This window comes from Astatotilapia calliptera, chromosome 5 (genome assembly GCF_900246225.1).
Source record: "Astatotilapia calliptera chromosome 5, fAstCal1.2, whole genome shotgun sequence".
NCBI lineage: Eukaryota > Metazoa > Chordata > Actinopteri > Cichliformes > Cichlidae > Astatotilapia > Astatotilapia calliptera.
In genome coordinates, this window is record NC_039306.1 from 1,116,376 (window position 1) to 1,137,845 (window position 21,470).

The window sequence follows — 21,470 nt, forward strand, 5'->3', positions numbered from 1 at the left end:
CGAGACTGTGAGTCGCTCTTTGTCTTGACTTGTAAACACCTGCAGATTCAGACATGCGGGGGAAAAGAGATGTTAACGAGCAGATCGCTCTGAGGCTAAATATTTACTACAGGTATATGTTTATCTAACACAGATATCAGGTTTACACAGGTCGTACTTCTTTGTAATAAATCCAGCTGTCAGATTCACCCAGAGAACATCTGCTAAAGCAGCTCCATCAGTGTGTGGGAGAAAAGCTCTTATATCAGAAGTTAATGACTCTTGGAATGTGTTTGATCAGTAGATTAGTTTGTGGTAGACTCCGATCAGAAGAGAGTCGGGCTAAGGATGGAGGGGGAAGCCCCAGTGTCAGATAAAGAAGGATTATTTTGAACTGGGACTCATGCAAAGCTGCTCGAGCAGAATCTAAGAATCCAAATATTGAGCTGGAAATAAGAGGTTACCTGTAATTCCTTAATTCCTTGTGTGTGTGTGTGTGTGTGTGTGTGTGTGCGTGCGTGTGCGTGCACATACCAGGCAGTACTTGTGTAGCTGACTGGCTGATGGGGGCCAGGCCTTGCTGCTGCATCGACAGCTGGTGCAGCTTTGCTAACTGACAGGAACAGAGATGGAAATCAGACAGAAACAAGCGACGATATCAAAGATGAGCAGAGTGAATAAAGCAGCTGTTTACCTCTGAGTGAGGAATGCCGTAGTGGCTCTGTACTGCATACGTCTGAAACAGAAAAATACAGAAGGTTGATGTTATCACCTCATTATCCATCCAGCCTGGAGTTCATCATGAGGTTCAGTTTGATCAAAAGTCCAACAGACAGACAAGAAAAGACAGGAGAGGCTTTAAAATGTGGAAAAGTTTGGTGCGGCTGCTTTAAGGTCATTTAGAGCGATCAGACATCTTCCCTCTGATTAGTGAAAGCTGCAGATGAAGTAGATGAAGAGAGTTCTGCAGCAACTGTGTTGAAACATATCGTGCATCATTTATGATTTTCCTTAAAAGTTGTAAGAAAATTGTAACACTTTTTTTAAGGTCTCTCTTTGGAAATGAAGCATTCCTGCCGGCTTGGGAACGCTTCAGTATCTCTGCCCATGAGCTGCAGGTGATGGTCAAGGATGGGAAGGTTTGGACTTCTCTGCTGACAATGCTGGTTCCCCGACCCGGACCCGGATAAGCAGCAAGGCGCTCCGTACCTTCTGCATTTGATCCATCTTTCAGATCTCCATTTGTTTTCAAAGGCGACCGTGGTTCAGGGGGTTGGGGAGCTCATCTGTGACCAGAAGGTCGCCAGTTCGATCCCCCAACTCTTCCTGTCCTGGTTGTTGTGTCCTTGGGCAAGACACTTCACCTACCGCCTACTGGTGATGGTCAGAGGGGCCAGTGGTGCGATATGGCAGCCTCACTTCTGTCAGTCTGCCCCAGGGCAGCTGTGGTTTGCCTGCACCAGTGTGTGAATGAATAGTGGAACTGTAAAGCGCTTTGGGTGCCTAAAAAAGCGCTATTATTAAAGTTGATACTTTTGCCGTGATTATAAATTCCTTCGTCGCACGAGTTTCTGTATTTTCTGTGCCTGAAACCAAACCTTCACTCTCACCTGCACCTGCGTCACCTTTTATTTTTAAATCCTTGAAGATTTTTAATATAGATACAGCGAAGCTTTTGCTCATAATAAAAAGTAGTTGATGAAAAACGTTGACATTTTCCAATCTCTCCGGAGCTTCGGATACAAAGCCCATAAACCAATTCAAAGACCCCGAAAAGCCCGTCAGTTAAAGGTCTTTTCCTCCGTCTTCTGCGAGTACAGAGGGAAACGCCGTCAGGATTAATGCTCCGTGATGCTCGGAGTTACTGAAAACACGACTATGAAAACGAGTTTCCCTCGATCATCCAGTCCATGTTTTATCTGTCCAACATCATGACTCGAGGAGTTTGCAGACGGCTTCCCAAATCCCTCGCTGAACTTCAAAGAGGAGCAGCGCGTCCACAGGCGAAGCATGAGACGGCTGCAGGGGAGGTGGTGTGTGTGTGTGTGTGTGTGTGTGTGCATGAGCAGCGGGACAAAGTTGGTGTGGATGCATTCGAGACACTGCAGAGACGCTTGTGTGTCTCCCCGAGGTTGACCAACCTTATATAAGAGATCTCAGACTGTGCTGCTGAACTTTTGACTCCTTTTGGCAGCACTCGGGATGTGGAGGATCCACAGAATCCAGCTCCAAAGACTCTGACTCTATAAGAGTAACGGACCCGTGTGAGCTCTGCTTGATATTTATGCACCGTTGTGAACCTGAAAGTCTACCTAATGCAAATGGTCCGTGCGGGGTCCAACACGGAAAGCACCATATAAATATTTATGCGCGGTTTAATGCATCATGAATGAGAGAGTCTGCTCCCGCACGTCTGGGATTCTCCGAGCAGGAGACGACAGCAGAGAATGTCAGACTGACGAACTTTGTTCCTCCTTTTAGGAACGACCGTCTGATGTCGGCGCCGATATTTAAGAAGCTCCTCAGTCAGCCGCTGATGCTCTGCTGGAGCGCTCCGTGGACGCCCACAGAGCCTCGTCCACGAACCTCACTGTAAACCAGAATAGCTGCTGTAACCACGGTAACATGTTTCTCCAATCAGAAACGGTTTTTAGGAATAAAAGCTTATCTTTGGATGGGCTTCGTTTTTCTTCTGCTGTCTAAAGTTTAGGCGAGTTGAGGCTACAGATGGACTGAGTCATGTGACTCCATGCAAGCAGCTCATTCGTCAGTGTAGGAATACTTAAAAAATACAACATCGGACACAAAGGTACATTTAAAATGGACGTGTTATAGGCGTGTGCATTAAGGTTGAGCGATTGGACGCATTTATCGACCATCAGTTTGCTAATGATGTTGTTTGAAGCTAAGAGAAGAAGTCAATGGAGCAAACTAATAGTGCTGCATTATATGATTAAATATTTCCGTCCTGGAAGCATGTGCTGCTCGACAAAAGTTTTCAGCACCTCGACGAATGGCTCCTTTTCCACGGTATGAAACGACATCACTTCCTTTGACAGATATTCAGCGTGCGCTGTGTCTACCTGGGGCTGTCCTTTTCATATTTAACCGTTTTAGTAAAAGCACTTTGGATATTCTGCTGGTGAAAAGCTTTTCTTGAGCTTGTTGATGGAAAGCTGGTGATAGCCGAGCATACTCAGCTGGACGGCGAACACTTAAATGCTCATGCGAGTTAGTCGTGTTCGAGTCCTTTGCTGCTGCCGTACGTCTGCACAGCGGCAGCTTTGCCTCTTTCATCCGGTTTAGTGCCAAAGAAATCCCAAACTGACGACTTTGGGGGTTTTTGGCAACTAGTTCCTCCATGTTTGGACTTCTTTGTTCTAAATGGGTAAATCGGTCCATGCACGATTACATTGCTTCGCCCATCAAAAAGTCACCTGCATGAATAAATCACCTATCGTTGTTTCTTGGACCGATGAATGTTGGCTGGAAAAATTTGACATATCGCCCGACTTTAGGGCAACTGTAAGTCTTTGTAATGCTATAGCCCTTTGTTTTTAGTAAAGACTCATTGTACTGAAGTGTATTAGTACTTATTGCACAAATGCAAATATGCTCACTACACTTCAAATACACAAACTAAAACTGATGCTAGTCTCCCCCGCACAAACAGCCGGAGCCTCCGACTGTATGGAAGCAAATTAAGAGTAGCGCTGTGGTCACATCTTTCAAGGCTGTCAGCATGTCTTTCACATAATAATCCTGCTTTGCTTCAGGCTGTTTCAGAGCGTGAAGTTCAACCTTTGACGAAAAAAAGCTCCTCTGACAGCCGATCACTCAGAAGCGGAGCAGTGACACCTGTCATCTCCAGTAAAGACAGCCAAGAAAGGGAAAGGTCACACTGGAGTAGACACACGTTACTCGTCTAAATCTGATGGATCGTTTGAACAAAGTGGGACGGCGCTCATTTCCACTGTGACGGGATACACTGCTGCCTCCTGAAGACCCCTCCCTGTGCAATCACGCCACCTATTAACTTCATTTACCGATGAAGCGTTCCTGTTGAGGTGCAGGAACAGTCCCCTCAATTATAAGGCAATGACTCTACAATCAGACACAGTTTTTATTTTTCAGTGGGGATGACTCCGGTTCCTCAGCCAACGTCTTTCACTGGTTTCCAGTGCCACTGAGCGCTGAGGATCCAACGCACATCATCACGAAGGGAAACTCGACTAAAGAAACGCGACTGGACTTCTTCAGTCCATGAATGTTCAGACCACCATTTCTCAGATGAGAGGTGAAACGTCTCAGAGGTGACGTGGTTTTCTTTCCAAGCTCCTTAGACTATCGACCTGCACAGAAACACTAAACTGTCTTCTTCTCTTTGACACCTAAGCTAAAATCTGACGATGGCACATTTTAGCCATTCTGGTAACATCGACTTCAGGCTCCACGATGAACACACGGAAATCCAGATTTCACTGCTTTAAGCACCTCTTTTCCAAACAGCCTGCGTTACCTGCATTTAGTTAAAAGCTTCGTACTAATTTCCTCTAAAAACTCGTTGTTTACTCTCACTGAAACATGCTTAATGCCATTTCAAACACGTTATCACAGCTAATTATCCCACCGGAGAAATCCTCACAGCTGCAATCTCGAAATAAAGATTAACGTTTAATCCCAGAAATGACTCCATGACTACTGCAGATGAGTTTGTCACCAGAGCGAGAGACGCAATCATGATGTGACTCGTCACAAACGCAGTACACGAATCCTCTTCGTCTCTCAGTCGCTGCCTCCTCTTCCTCTCTCTGCAGCCTTAATAATGAATTAAAGGCGTTAATCTCCTCACGCTGTCACTGAACTCTGCATTAACCCTCCCTCCATTGCTTCTTCCATCACAGCTCTTTTCTCTAAAACCTCTTCGTTTCAAACATTCCTTCACATCCTTTTCTGCGTCTTTCTTCGTGCTCTCCTGCCATCTCTTCCCTACAGTCACGTGATGAGTACCAGCAGCTTCCTGGTTCTTCTGAGTGATTTGTGGCCACATCTTAACCAGTAATGATCACTTTCTCTGATTAAAACAAAAATCAAGTCATGCTTTTGAGTGCTGAGGTGATTCCTGTCTGACACAAAACTCTGCAGGACGAGTCCACAGTTACTGTTCAACTCTTCACTGTGTGGTGATTAAAACTTTGTCACTTTACTTTGACATCCTGAGCCTGCAGAAAACTCTGAAATAACGTGAGGACGGAGACGATTCAAGAGTTTCGGAGCTGAGGCTGAGACTGTCCGGTCATTCGTACGAGCCAATCGGGAAGCTGCTGATCAGTGGACCTAACTGTCATGAGAGGAGTGTAAAAGATCTGATCGATCATCAATCACGTATGTAAGTAACAATATTCTGATAATATTCTTCACAGCAAAACTGACACTGATGTCACTCCAAAGCAGAGCGACCGATCCTCCGATGTTAAACGTCTTTTTATCGATTTGTTACCAAAGACGAGGTTTTTCTACATTTCTCTTCATTTCTCCTCCCCCAGTCTCCTCGTCTCACCCCCACCTGTCACTTCAACCCTCCGTCTCTCCTCCCATCCGTCCCATGGAGCCTCCGCTAGCTAGTGTTGTTTGAACTGACGTTCCCAAGGCTGTGAGCCTGACAAACAATATGCATTTTTACACACACACACACACACACACACACACACACACACACACACACCCCACTTAGCTATAGTTGGCGTGCAGGCCTGTCAGTGTGATGGAGTAAAGTGCTCTTCTGTTCTACTTCGCACACTTGTGTTGTTTCTAGAGTCCTATTTGTCATCCTGTCTGTGAGCCACGCTGTCTCTGTGTCTCTGAGGACAAACAGCTGATCTGCAGCGAAGTCAGTGAGCTTAGTTTGGCTAACTTGGATCATGTAAAGCTTTTATCCCATTTAACCTGTGTGTGTTGCTGCCAGCGTGGATCTGTCTCCAGATCAGTGGCTCACAAAGATTCTCTGTTTTGGTTTCTGCTTCTTTATAATCGTCCGTTTACTTACTGCAGTTTTAGTACAATCACACAGCCGGGATGATGAACGGGAGCTGTGGCGAAGCTCCAACACAACAACGTGTGAAAGACGCTGTTTTAAAACATTTACAGGGAGTTTTACTTTCAGAACAACAGACATGCAGTTGGTGAGCGTCTGCTAGCTGTTGCTCGGTGTTGCTAGGTGAAACTGCTGTCAAAACCCTCCTTGTGACTGCTTTGGTCACTAACAGGTTGCCATGGTTACCTCTAGTTTATATGGAAGACGCAGACTCGTCTGCAAACATTTGCCACCTACTCGCTCAGCAAACGAAGAACGTGATGCCAACTGGAAACAGAAACGATTTATCTTCAAAGTAAAAGTTGCTCCTTTTGAAATGTGTTGGTTTCAGGCTGAGGCCCGAGCTTTTACTTTGAAGGCAAACCTTCTCCACGTCCTCTCTGTGACAAGCTGCCGCTCGGTCGTTAGTTAGCAAAGCGAGTTAGTGTCTGGTGATCAAAAACAACCACAGGAGGTTTTTGGTGCAGCATCCTCACTGTGACCAGTTTCACTCGGCCAATTTCTGTGACTCAGGCAAGCTCTTTTAGCTCCTCCCCCTTAATGCAAACTTTCTTCTGATTGGTTGCCCCTCACAAGCTCAAGGTCTGACCCACAGGTGGGCTGAGCTGTTGTTGTCTCAGCCTCCTGACGCACTTATGGTTCATCAACTTTAAAATCCAGGTGACTTTCTTCTCAAGTTATTTCATTCACAAACTTGGGCGTCCAAGTTGAATAAATCCACTTTAATATCAGATTTAAACATTTCTTATAGTGTGAATAAGACACGCAAAGAACAACAATGGTAAATTCTAACACACAACACGACCTGCTGAGTGACTTCATGCTTCGCGCTGATCCCAGAGACTTTATTCTAAATGTTTCACGGCTTAATTACGATTGATTTTGGCTTGAATCCTTTTCCCGATTAAGAAACAAGGAGATCATTCACCATTTGCTAAAGATGTAGCACTTTCACACCACCAGCAGTTTCTTCGGACTAAAATCTGAAATACTGGATGTCGAGAAGCCCGAGAATATAAAAATCATATTTGAAAATAAAAACTCATTTATTGTGGTAATCATTTCAATTTACCTCGAGTCAGAAGAACATTTTACAGTGAAGCAGCCGAGCTTGTATTCACTCCATTCAGCTCAAACAAGAAAAGAGAAGTTCATTCCTCTAAATTGCTTTTCCGAGGTTACCGTGTGTTTGTCTCTGCTTTTCTCCACGAGGTTTTCAGCTTCGTCGGGCAGACGCTGCCGACTGTGGATCTGGGTTTCAAAGGCAAAGGTGACGACGGGAAAAACACCGTTTAAAAACGCTGAGAGGGGATGTGTGCATCTTTTATGAAGCCATGAGCCGCTGCAGTCACACCCTCAGATGATCACTCACAGAGGCTCTGCTGGATGAAAGAATTTTAAATGTAGAAGCAACGTGGCCCGAGGCCGCTTTTAAGCCAACACGACGCAGCGATGGCGGGTTCAGCGTCTGGCTGAAGGACGTTTGGCTAATGACGGCGACACACCGGCCGCAACAACCTGACCTCAGACCGTTACGTCTGGTCTGAACACCCGCGCCCTTGACATGAAGCTATTTATGCACCAGCGCTCACCGGGGGAAAAAAACCTCGTAGAAGAGGCGCAAAATTTTATCAGATTGTAGGTTTGATTCATGCACGAGTACACGTGAGATATGTGAGAAAATCTGGATACACTTCAAGACGATAAGAGCTCAGAAATTATGCCCAGATCAGTAAGTCACATAATTTCAGTTACAGTCACACAACACACACAACAAACCCAAACACATTAAAGTGGATTTAACATACGTGCATAAACCTGACCTACAGGCTGATGTACTGCCAGCTCGCAGACTATTCATCACGCTGTCCTAAAACAGCTTAGGAGAGATTAATGGCCAAAATCTGCTATCTGCTCACTTCCTGCATGGTGCAGGTGCTGTTAGCAAAACATGAAGTCAAGAATAACGTGAACTCCTGGGCCATGAGGCGGGTTCAACACAGCAACAACGAGGCTCAGCGGTCAAACAAATACGGTTACTAAAAACGGTAAATAGAAGCAGAGTCTGTCACATGACAGTGATGGTGTAACCCGCCTACGGCCAGCAGAGCGACTTACAAAAGCTGTACGATATATGAAATACAAAGAGGTTAAACAACATACTGCAGCAGTGTGTGTGTGTGTGTGTGTGCACGCTGGTCAGTGAGGCGGGGAAAGGTGTGTTACAGTTACAAAGCCTGTCTGAAGGTCCTGAGCCTTCACACCGCGCTGTCATAGAACAGCCATTTACTCCATCAAATTAATATCCACACCTGTGTTTTTAACCAAGGATAAATATAAAACTAGAATTCAAATCTATCCTCGGACTACTACAAATATGACATCAGGTCCAGAGCAGTTTTAAAATTACTTGCAGCCAACGGGGAAAACAAAGAAAACCCCCCAAACTATATTAACTCTGAGAAAGGCTCCGTTCCCGACGCGACCCCAATATGGATAAGCGGACGAGAACGGAAGGATGGATATATTAAATCTATAAAACCAGATTTCTTGATCTTTCTTACTGATAAGAAGGACAGACAAAGCCTGTCTGTGCTCACAGGTCTGTAAAAGGAAACTGACAACGATTTCACCCCCGCTGGTCTCTGCTCTCAAACGCAGTCCGCTCCAGAGCAGGTTAGCTGCATAAGTTACCATGGTGATGTGCACGCAGGGTTAACCCTGAAGTCCTGAAACCCGCTTCGATGCAAAGACCTCTGCTCGTTCAGGCAATGACCGCCGGTCACGAGGCACCGCTCATAATCTCCAAACCTCAGCCTCAACAACCAGCATCCAAGTAACATCGACTAGAATCACCATCCCCGATGGTGCTGCATCATTTCTTTTATTATTGTATGAATCATGGTCATTATTAATACCTGTGTTTTTAAGGTATTTTGCTGGAGACATGATATTTTCCTGTAAATGTGATTAAACGTGCAGTTTTGTTGCAGGTGAGCTTCATGAGCTGCTTTAACGTGCCAGACTGCAGGTGTGTGTCTGTCTCCTAGAAACGACATTTAATTAGAGCTAATGTGCATCAGAAAACGCTCTTTGAGGGAACTCGGTGATGTTTGCATCGAGTTTACGAGTAACTTGATGAAGAAATGTTGTTAATTAACAACTCTGAGACTCCATTAGAGTCTCAAGGAAGTTTGTGGTACTCAACATATCCAGCACATCAACACACCGTGGAGCTCTGGTTCAGCTGCTGCAAAGCAGGACAGCTGTTATTGAGCATTAGAATAATGAGGCTGTATTGAGTGTTTGTGCTTTTGATAGCTTCCCACCTGCTGTACGTTTTGGATTCATTAAGCCACTTTTAAGCCTGTTTGAGGACTGTGAACATGATGGCAGCCCTCTAGGATACAAGCACATAAAAAATGACCCGTGCATTCCCCGATCCATCCTCGCAATTATAGCCAACGACTGTTTCACAGGCTCCACTCCTGCTTCATTTGTGTTTCAGAGCAAACAATGAGTCGGGGGAAAATTCGTTAACGGATGCGTTTCCTGGGAGGTGAAAGCACCGAGAGCGAGGAGGCCGACCCCTCTCAGCTTTTAACGGCGATTAAACTGGCCAGGAGGAGCTGCTCGGCATCCCCGCTCGTCTCTTCATCTTTCCCTCTCCTTCCCTGCACTTTTTCCCGTCTCGATTCGTCACGTCTCTTTTCCTCCTCGATTCCGTGTTTTTCTTTGCCTGTTTTGTACTTTTTCTCCACGGCATTCGTCTTCGCTCAGCCTCGGCTATCGTGCGCCTGCATTTTGTTTGCTTTTAATGTGAAAAAGAAGATTCATGTTTACTGAGCTCCTCTGTGCAGAGGTGTTAATCTGGCATCCTTGACCGCACTGACCATCTGTTTTTACGATGCCAGTGTCGGCTGCAGCGCAGCAGCAGCATGATTGAATTCGGGTCCTTTGGCTCGCTCCCCGGCCCGAGGGAGGCGGTTGTTTACCTGCCTCACACGACCGACCGAAACAAAAAGATCTGTTGATTTAGAGCGAAAACTGAAACAAAGCACTGGCGTGTGTTGGCGATGAACCATTTAAGCAAAAAATCTGAATAAATAGGAGGCGAGCTTTTGCATTGTGTGGGGAATGAGGACCGAATGGGAAGAAAGGGTTTGATCTGCAAATTGAGTGCAGCTGAAAAACGACATAATTATCCTGAGAAAAATTCGAGTTATGTGAATAGAATTGCATAAAACAGCAAACTGAGGACTTTGCAAATAAAGACACTTGAAAGAGTTTTTCAGGAACTTTTATATTGTTCTATGAACTTTTGCCAAACACGTCACGTTTGAAACTTTGTCAAATCTTTTAGTTTAGTCAGATTTTTCTACTCCTTTCTACTAGTATTTGCAGCCAAACCCAAGGTTTGGGACCTTATTTGTCTTGATCCTCCAATGACAGGTCATCTCTCATGAGTAGCACTGGGTGCTCCAAAAGAAGCAGGCTCAGGGAGGGGCAGCCAGTAGGCGTTCTCCCAAAATGGCCCAAAGATTGTGGAACACGGCTGCAGGTTCAACCGTGCAGAAACAGGATGAGCCCAAGAAAATGAACTCCAGCAGGCCACCGGTGTGAACGTCTCTGACCAAACAATCAGACACAGACTTCATGAAGGTGTGTCTTGTGTCTTGAGGGCCATCAGTAGGCCCTGTGCTCTCGGCCCGGGACTACGGAGCCCCGTTGGCCGTAGAATACCAGCAGTGGCAGGTCCACAGCAGATGCCCTGAGTTTCTCAGAAATGAGAGCAGGTTCACCCTGAGCACACGTGACAGACGTGGAACGCTCTCATGGAGAACGTTATGTCTGTAAGATCGCTCAGCGTGAGTGTTTGGTGGTCAATCAGCGATGGACGCACAGGCCTGTACAGGCCAGGCAGCAGCACCCTGACTGCCATCAGGTATGGCGCTGGTGCAGTGTGTCCTGGGTTCCTCCTGGTGTACGACATGTGGTGAGAGCGTGCAGGCAGTTCCTGGAGGATGAAGGAATCGATGCCACCGATGGTCCTCGGGCTCGTCTGATCTAAATCTAATAGAAGACCTCTTGGATGTCACCAGGTTGCCCCTCAGACTGTCCTGATCTAGGAGGACATCCCCCAGGACACCGTTCATCGTATTAGGAGCGTGCGCCGCCATTTTCAGACAAGCATACAAGACAAGCACGTGGACAAACTGCTGAGTACCGTTTGGAGTTGCTGCAGTGGCTAGCCTGATGCATCATCACTTTGATTTTCAGAGCTGTGCAGGTCCTTTCATTCCTAACGCTGAGTCCATATCAGTGCTGATAGATGTGTTTTCAGTGTGTTCTCTAATCTTTTGAGCAGTGCATATATTTGTACTCGCAAAATTAAATCATTAAACTTTTACAAATGTTTGCAGGGCTTCTCATTACATCGTATAGTGAACACATTTCAGTCTGGAGCAGCTGACTGCAGCTCTAAATGTTTCCATCTTTCCAGCCCAGCTTCCAGTCAAAGCAGCTCGTTGGTAGATGGAAACAAAGGCAGTGATGCAGTGACCTTTGACCCTCGACCCTTGCCCCCAGGCGGCCATACTCACTTGCTGCAGGTCCACTCCTCCCTGTGCCACTGAGAACAGGGGGTGAGAGCCAAAGTCTGAAGCCTCGAACACCTTCAGCCGGCACAGAGAGACACAAGCAGAGTCAACGCCACGGTTAGAGCTCAGAACTGATCAAACATGAACAACCTGGTCACTGCAGAGCGGCTCGGGATCCTTCATCGCCACAGCTGTTCGACGTACAGCTAAACCTGTGTGAGGCGTGGACACTGTTACACACTAACTAATGTCAAGCTGGGTCAAATCTCCCCTAGAAATTAAAGTCATGCACAGTCACCTCATGAGACTATTAAACTTGAGTTAGTAAGACTACGTAAAGGAACTGAAACTGATCCCAGCTTTTACCTTATAAAGAAACAATTATTATCATACTTATGAAAGCATTATACCAACAATGTCTCACTAACTGTAAAAGCAGCAATAATTGTGTTAATTTAATAAGAAAAATGTGGCCTTTAATTTTACGAGTGTCCTTAAAAACTATTTTCTTTATGTCACTGAATCGGCTGTAAGTTGCTTTAACCTGAGCAGTGTTACTCAGCTGATTACATAAGTGTTTCCACTGCTGCTGCAAGAGCTCAGAGTCATTGTGTATTTATTTGTAAGACATTTTGAAAAGCAAAGGTAAAGCCAGCAAAGACCAGACGCACAGAACAAGTAACAAAAACAGGTTTTCCATGTGATTCTGCAATGAGAAGCAGAAATCAGTAAGAAACCATCAAGAGTTCATTTAGTTTCCCATTTACTGCTAGATGAGAAGATGAAGTGGAGCAGAATAAATACTTTATCATTCTCTGAAAGAAAACTGCCATGTGGCAGCGTGAAGGCAGCGTGACGCCAAAGGTGTGCCGATGCTGTCGGACCGCTGAGACCGTCTCCAAAGGCCAAACTGCCTGGAGATGCACTGAAATGACTTGTTTTAACAAGATGGCTGAGATTCAATTTGCATCAGTCTTATTTTTATAGCCCCCCCCCCACACCAACGGCCGGCTCAAGGTGGCGATGCTGAAAACCAGAGAAGGAACGCATGAAACGGAACAGCGACGTCACGCTTTAGTGACGTGTGCGATCGGCCAACTAGACGTTTCAACGTTACTCCTCTGCTACGCAGCACTAATAACGCCATTCGTTTAAAATATTAATATTTCACGCCAGCTAGTGATTGGTTCTTGGCTCTTATACAGCGCCCCGGCCTCTTTCTGTTGTAAATGAGGTGGAAAGTGAAGCAGATGGTTCTGCAGTACTTTGCTAATGTCATGTAGACTGTAGTGAAATAAAGTGGCATGTACTGAAGCATTAACGCGTCCTGCACACGCATGTGTACAAACAACCAAAAACGCTGCAGTCTGAGGTTCTGTGCCTGAAGTTACTCACAGTTCCACACTTTTAAACATGTTTTGGTTATTGAAGGCTGTGATTAATGGAGTATTTGTAAAATGATTTGATTCCATTATTCTCAAATGTTTTCTTTACAACTAATCTTGATTTTTCCATCTAATTTATTCATCTGGTAAACGAACCATCTCTGTCTCAATGTTTTTATTATTCGTTTCTTGTTAAAAGGGATGTTTTTCCTCTCTACTGTTACCTTGTTGGGCTTCCATCATTTTTGTCTTTGCAGGTATAAAAAATAAAACTGAATGAACGTAATGTTGTGACCGGAGGTCTGACAAGCTAATCTAAGATGTCATAATTGTGTCTAAAGTTTGCAACCTGCCACTCACTGGAAATCAGTGTAGGAAGCATCAGTGCAGTAGTAATCTCACTGATCTTGGCTTATAGTAAACTAGCTTTCCCCAAACGTTAAACTGAGGACATGAAAGGGTTTCTTTAGACTCCGTCTAGCTTGAGCTTTTGTTCAAATATGCAGCTCTGCAGAATAACAAGCAAACACAACGACTGATTTCTGTCTCTGTCACTTAAACTAAAGTGCTGGTGGAAAACTTTGATGCACTAAAGTTATAAAGGACCTTGTTTTATTGAATCTTCTTCAGCATTGATTTTACTTTACATGAGATTTTAGGGTTTCGAGTTGATGAAATACAAACTGTCCCACCGCTGACTGCAGCAGCGCCTCAGAGTTCATCCACAAATAACCAAATGCCCCAGACAACTACGCAGAGAGACGTCCAAGTCAATCTCCAAACAATCTGTGCTGCAGTCCAGTGATGTGTGACCAAGTACAGACAGATCTCAGTTGTGCCACTCTCTTAGGGAAAAATAAAAATCATGCAGGTCTCGGACTGACCAAATGACAACCTGCGCGCTGCTAAGCTCCGATGCACCGTCGAGCCTGAGCGCACACGGCAAGATTTCTGCAACCAATTAAGCATCAGAGTTTTCAAAGCAAACTTTTCAGAATTCAAGGTACTTTGAAAACCCTACAGGGAGAAATCGTGCAGGATTTTTCTACTTTGGTTTTGTTATGCGTGAGCAGAAAGTGCTAATTGGGGGCAAACGAGGTCAGAATATTTGGATCATTCAGCTTTCATTCAGTTCAATTCTCTGGTTTACAAAAACAACACCAGGGTGACAAATATCAGGCTCATAACAGTTAATATCCACATTTAGTATTCAATGATATCAGTGAACTTATTATTTCTGTGGCTCTTAAAGTATGCAAGCATGAGATGAGCATACAGGGAGTGCAGAATTATTAGGCAAGTTGTATTTTTGAGGAATAATGTTATTATTGAACAACAACCATGTTCTCAATGAACCCAAAAAACTCATTAATATCAAAGCTGAATGTTTGTGGAAGTAGTTTTTAGTTTGTTTTTAGTTTTAGCTATTTTAGGGGGATATCTGTGTGTGCAGGTGACTATTACTGTGCATAATTATTAGGCAACTTAACAAAAAACAAATATATATTTATATATATATAAATATATATAAAAACAAATATATATATATATATATATATATATATATATATATATATATAAAACAAATATATACCCATTTCAATGATTTATTTTTACCAGTGAAACCAATATAACATCTCCACATTCACAAATATACATTTCTGACATTCAAAAACAAAACAAAAACAAATCAGCGACCAATATAGCCACCTTTCTTTGCAAGGACACTCAAAAGCCTGCCATCCATGGATTCTGTCAGTGTTTTGATCTGTTCACCATCAACATTGCGTGCAGCAGCAACCACAGCCTCCCAGACACTGTTCAGAGAGGTGTACTGTTTTCCCTCCTTGTAAATCTCACATTTGATGATGGACCACAGGTTCTCAATGGGGTTCAGATCAGGTGAACAAGGAGGCCATGTAATTAGTTTTTCTTCTTTTATACCCTTTCTTGCCAGCCACGCTGTGGAGTACTTGGACGCGTGTGATGGAGCATTGTCCTGCATGGAAATCATGTTTTTCTTGAAGGATGCAGACTTCTTCCTGTACCACTGCTTGAAGAAGGTGTCTTCCAGAAACTGGCAGTAGGACTGGGAGTTGAGCTTGACTCCATCCTCAACCCGAAAAGGCCCCACAAGCTCATCTTTGATGATACCAGCCCAAACCAGTACTCCACCTCCACCTTGCTGGCGTCTGAGTGGGACTGGAGCTCTCTGCCCTTTACCAATCCAGCCACGGGCCCATCCATCTGGCCCATCAAGACTCACTCTCATTTCATCAGTCCATAAAACCTTAGAAAAACCAGTCTTGAGATGTTTCTTGGCCCAGTCTTGACGTTTCAGCTTGTGTGTCTTGTTCAGTGGTGCTCGTCTTTCAGCCTTTCTTACCTTGGCCATGTCTCTGAGTATTGCACACCTTGTGCTTTTGGGCACTCCAGTGATGTTGCAGCTCTGAAATATGGCCAAACTGGTGGCAAGTGGCATCTTGGCAGCTGCACGCTTGACTTTTCTCAGTTCATGAGCAGTTATTTGGCGCCTTGGTTTTTCCACACGCTTCTTGCGACCCTGTTGACTATTTTGAATGAAACGCTTGATTGTTCGATGATCACGCTTCAGAAGCTTTGCAATTTTGAGACTGCTGCATCCCTCTGCAAGATATCTCACTATTTTTGACTTTTCTGAGCCTGTCAAGTCCTTCTTTTGACCCATTTTGCCAAAGGAAAGGACGTTGCCTAATAATTATGCACACCTGATATAGGGTGTTGATGTCATTAGACCACACCCCTTCTCATTACAGAGATGCACATCACCTAATATGCTTAATTGGTAGTAGGCTTTCGAGCCTATACAGCTTGGAGTAAGACAACATGCATGAAGAGGGTGATGTGGACAAAATACTCATTTGCCTAATAATTCTGCACTCCCTGTACTCAGTGCAAAATGATCTTGCTCGCAATTCTGAGGCTGTTTCAATTTTAACAATCACGTCGATTATCATGAAGTCTTTTTCTGTTTTATATTCATAAATCACCAAATGCTACAAACTATGAAGCTGTTCTTTGTCACTAAGCCAAATCAACCTATCAGCACACAGGAAGGCTGCATTCATGCTAACTGGGTCTCTAGAAGGAGAGATGTTTGTTGTCACCACCGCCTGACCTGTGAGCTTTTAGCCCCAACTCAGCATCTTCAGGCTGTCTTCCTCTGGTGTGTTGGGTTTGATGAAAAATTAAATGTAGCAGAATCTGGATGATTCTGAGGAACGAAACATGCTGCTTGTGCTTCTGTAGCTTCAGTTTCTTTAGAAATCTGGACGACCACATTTCCAGTTTGTGCCTTGTCGATAAGAGTCAATAACAGTGGTGTAATCCAAGCTCAACAAGAACAACTTTACAAGGTCAACGGGTTAAACGGGAAGGATGTGACTGCGGTACGCTGGGAATCTCTGGGGTTACGCTTAAAGAAACACACAGAGAGATTTTGTAGCACAGCCGTAACACAGTGACTCACAAAGGGCCATAAATGTGTTTCTACTGACTGTCAAAGGGCCAAGAGACTCCCAGACTTAAGCTAGCAGAGGCACAAAGAGTCTTAACAGCAGCTTCTCGTGCTTCTAGCTGTCATTTCACTGCAGGGACTTTCCCCAGGACTAAGAAACTTAGAAAGATATAAAATCCTCTACCTGTGTTTACACTGGAGCAGCCTTGGGCTAAATGTTGAGCCACTTCTACCCAGAACATGTTTTTCTCAGTCGATTAATACTTTCTGTAAATGCAGGAACGTTTAGGTCGGGGTTTATGGCACTCAGCATCACTGAGCATTTATTTTAGTAGATGTCACAGTTTCATTTGTAAACTCTGCAAATGCAAACAAGTAAAATATGTGCTGTTTTTGTTCAATAACAATTGGAGAAACATTATTAGGCTGTGTGGAGATCAGGGAAATTATTTTGCTGCTATTGTCCAGATTAATAATATAATCTACAGTATTGATATTGCATTCAGATGTTTAAACAGTGTGTGTCTTTCAGAAAGCCACAGGCTGACAGGAAATTGCAGGTTTGCAGAGTGTGCCTGTTGCAGAACTGAAACCGAAAGCAGAGTCTAAGTGCAGGTTATTCTGAGGATTACATGTAAGGATGAGCCTCTGTTCTGGTGAAAAGTCAGAAGTGCAACGGGTGAGATGAGAGAGCATTTAAGGACGACACACACACACACACACACTCAGAGAGAATCATTTATAGGTGAGAGGTTAATCATGTTGTCTTGTAACTGCGGGTTTGGAGAAGCGGGTTGACAGGAAACATCTGCCATGAAGACAGAGACAATGTTCCTTTTCAAACTGTGTTAAAAGTCATTGTGGTTTTGAATTGACGTATGCAAATATTCTATCTGATGACGCATGAGCGGGCGTCATTAAATTCAAACCCTGATGGTATAAAAAATCTGTTTACGCTTTGATTGGTTGGAGATCAGCGCTGTCTGCGAACGGAGCTGGTCTTCCCACGCGTGTATTTAATTAAAATCAATTGTTTGACCAAGCTCTTGGACCATGGTTGTTTGTACTCTCCTTCCTCAATATTTGAACCTTAACATTTGGGGGCTTTGTCCGGTGGTTGAGGAGGGAGAGAATTGGAGGTGTAGACGGAGAAATTCGGTGGTCCGTGGTGGTCAGACAGACAGGCGTGAGACCCGGCAACCAAACTGAGTGGACCGGCGCCTTTATAAAAGAGGTAGGCACAGGCCTGTTGATTTTATCAATAAATAATCTAGATTTTCCTTTCCAACCTTGACTATAATCCTCTAACACCATGATACAATTACCTAAATCAGTTCCACATGGTGATCTATTACAATGAGTTATTGGTTTAATCTGAAGATCCCCAATAGACAGTGTAATCGTCAGAAATGGGACTTGATGTGATTATACTGACAATCAATCCCTGCAGCCTGAAGAGCATCTTGGCAGAATAAGTGGTAAGAAGGCAAAAAGCATCGTTTCTTATTATATCTTTACTTTAAATTATCTTTAAGACAGCAAATCCATTGTTTTGTTTTTACTACGAGGTGGCTTCCCACTGATTACCTTCGAATCTGCAGACAAACATCTAATTTCATTTTTCAGGTTTTCTACATCGATTGCAGATTGCATCCTATTTGTGCAACCTTGTTTTTCTTACCTGAATAAAAGATGTCACAACAAAATTAAGTGTTTCATGCACATTTTGTAAAAAATATTAAGACCTTTGAAGGAAAATCTAAGTTAATTTTGAGATCACCGATCATGTAATATGCACCAGGGCACCAGCCCAAACATGTCTAAGGCAAATTTATAGAAACTACAAGATAGTTTTAAGTTGAACTCAAATATATTTGACACCAGTGTCTTTCCATTATGAGGTGTTCCAAACAAGGAAAAGTTCAGCTACAAACAAACAATATCTTAATCGTAGCCTTGGATGGGTCACCAATGACCTGATAGATGTCCATCTGATCTTACATGATGCAAAGTTTTGCCCTATTTTGGAACAAAAACCATTTTCCACAAATTCCTGGTTATAGAATCAGATTGTATCTAAAAGTGAATCAAGTTCAACCAGTCCCCATATTTGTTCAAATCCATCCCCAGCCTTTCAAGGATGCTATCAAATGGATGATCACATGACTTCCCTGGAAGAGATAACAATCTGGTCTGGAAATAAAAATCATATATAGTAGAATTTGGTGAAAACGTTCCAATCCAACAAATTCATTCACAGAAACACAGACAAACCAAGGTTTCCTCTCCAGCGGCGACAAATGTTTTCTCTAGTGAATACTTAAGAATTGTGAGTCGTCATAAAAAAGCATCATTTCATCATACTGAACTGGTGTGACAGGAGCCGCCTACACCCTACAACTTAGCAAGTGGACTGTGTGTGTGTACACATCCATACTTGTATTACTGATGTTGTGGGGACATAAATCTATTTAATGACTTGCGGGGACCTCGGTTTTTTGTGAGGACCAAAAGTTGCCTGTTGAGCCATTTGAAGGAAATTGCTGTTCTAGATTAAGTTTAGTCTACATCCAGGAAATTAAAGTAAGGCAGTTTGATCTCCTCTGAAAAGATGGAAACATGACTGTGTCTGTGCATGGAAAAAACATAAGAGGGTAAGCGACCATGTGGGTATTCTGTCTGACACTGAAATTGCAAACCAAAGCATATTCTTGAATAATAAATTATGTATCGACTCACTCATCCGTCCACTCCTCCATCTCTTCCTCAGTACTCCCATACATCCATCATTTCTTCATACCTCCCTAAATCCCCTTCATCTACGCGTCTATCTGACCCATTAATCCGTCCGCCCGTGCCTCTCTCACCAACATCTCTGCCTCTCCTCCTTTCATGCTTCCTTCTGTTACCTGATTTTCTTCCGTCTATAAATCTGTTTGTTCTGCTTTCATTAATCATTTCCTTTATTCTGCCACTCTCATACTACTTTCATCACCAGATACCTGCATTATTTTGTTCTGTCTGCTCCATCTATCATTTTCCTGCCGTCTTGCATATTTTATGTTTTGCTCCCTGTTACGGTTCATCTGAAGGACCTTTACAGTGGTACATGATTTCCAGCAGGATGTTAATTACCATCATTCTCCAACAGCTTACCTGGTTTCCTGCCAGCAGTACAGTTCCCGGAGTCGGGCTGGGTCGGTATGGAATAGTCGCTCCTTTTGGTGGAGACTACAGATAAAGAAAAGACAGTCAGAGGTGAGGTTATAGGCACAAACATATGAAGAATCTTAAGGTGGTGGTGGCAAATAATGGGGTCCAATTATGTGCTGGCATCAGCGTTGGGAAGGTTACCTCTAAAATGTATTCCACTACAGATTATATGACGAATATTCTGAATACTTTGGATTACTTTATGTACATATATACTTTATATATTTACTTTTTATATTATCATGCTTTTTACAACTACATTAATGTCCTATTGCTGTGTGATTTATTACTATTACTGAAGGTTACTCTCCACACCAACACCAACCAGATGTTTAAATCTTAATATAAATGAGTAACAGTAGGTGGACATTAGGTAAGGCTGCACTTTTTGCAGCGATCTCGTGTAGAAAACTATTCTGGAACTTATTATTTCGGAGGAAAACACAAACGCAGCGTACAGTCGAGTCTTAACAGCTTACTTACAGCTGGGCTCGTCAGGCTCTCTGTTTGGCTGCAGTGGTTATTATTATATTTACATGCTTCCAGCTCCCGTTTCTGCTCCGTGACAGCTCGTACTTTCTTTAGGGCGATGCCTGTAACACTCTGCCTATTGCCTTCATATTAAATCATTTTTTGAATAATAATTTTTAAAAATATTTCTTCACATCACTATTTGGGGCACAAGTAGAGGAGACATGGGCCATGAGATTGAGACACAGACATCAGAGCCTCTTAATGTGTGTTTTGTTTGGGTTTCCACCAGCCTGGAATTACCAAAAACAGAGAGGACACAGCCGAGCATATGAAACAGGAAAAGACCGCCGTGTAATCCATTTATTTCAACAAAGTAACTGTATTCTGAATACCACCTTTTTAAACGGTAACTGTAACGGAATACAGTTACTCATATTTTGTATTTTAAGTATGTAATGCTGGTACATGTACTCCGTTACTCCCCAACACTGGCTGGCATCTGTGAAAGCAACGTCAATAGAAAGTCAATTGTAGTGCTGAGCTGTGTTTTACCATTGTGTGTGTGTCTCACTGTTATTCAAGGGCAAAACCAGCTGCTTTATATCTTTAGCATGAAATCAGTGTTGAAACATTGGAAGGCGAGTGTTGGAATAATAACTTACAAATCTGACTCCCCATTGAGGTGCTTGTGTTTAATAGATTGGGTTTAACACTAAAAACTACTTGGTTAGTTTAGGGATGAGCTTGCGATATGGGTTAAAGGTACTTTTTGTCATTACCCTGTTTAAATTTTAACCACCAAGGCAACATTTTACCAGCGTTGTGATGAAACATTTTTGGATGTGTCCTGTGGTTTCCTTGACTTTTGAGGTGGGAGATATCATCAGCCCTACCCTCTGAGACTGGACACCAAACCCCAAGAACAACTGGTGCGTTGAAGGCCTTGAGTGCGAGAGCGGCTGACCTGAGATAATGGATAACAGCTCTACCCTGGATCCTCCTGGCCGATTACGAAGACTACGTGAAGCATCCTCTGAAAGTCTACTAGAAGATGTGACATCTGGACAGTCCCTACTACCACTAGAGCAGGGCGATATGACCAAAAATATTTATCACGATATACATTTGAAAATTTGCAATAACGATATAACTGATGATATAATTAATGATGGATTGCATTTCTATAGCGCTTTTCGAGACCCTCAAAGCGCTTCACAATTCCACTATTC

At 43.5% G+C, this 21,470-nt stretch overlaps 1 protein-coding gene and 1 long non-coding RNA gene across 8 annotated transcripts in view; one reads left to right on the top strand and one right to left on the bottom strand.

The window, feature by feature from the left end:
• pcbp4 (poly(rC) binding protein 4) overlaps window positions 1–21,470 on the bottom strand; it is a 186,105-nt gene that overhangs the window by 21,548 nt on the left and 143,087 nt on the right. For 6 of the 7 annotated variants that reach the window (XM_026166558.1, XM_026166557.1, XM_026166555.1 and 3 more), the window contains 4 exons: window positions 19,711–19,785; window positions 11,677–11,748; window positions 674–715; window positions 514–592 (listed from right to left, as the gene is read on the bottom strand). In XM_026166558.1, coding sequence (XP_026022343.1) covers window positions 514–592; window positions 674–715; window positions 11,677–11,748; window positions 19,711–19,785 — 268 coding nt within the window. The remainder of the gene's footprint in view (window positions 1–513; window positions 593–673; window positions 716–11,676; window positions 11,749–19,710; window positions 19,786–21,470) is intronic. The other variant, XM_026166561.1, reaches the window with a different exon arrangement.
• Window positions 1,440–21,363, top strand: LOC113021810 (uncharacterized). Its single transcript, XR_003272365.1, has 3 exons — window positions 1,440–5,368; window positions 19,706–19,812; window positions 21,112–21,363. It is a non-coding gene; the product is annotated as an uncharacterized LOC113021810 (long non-coding RNA).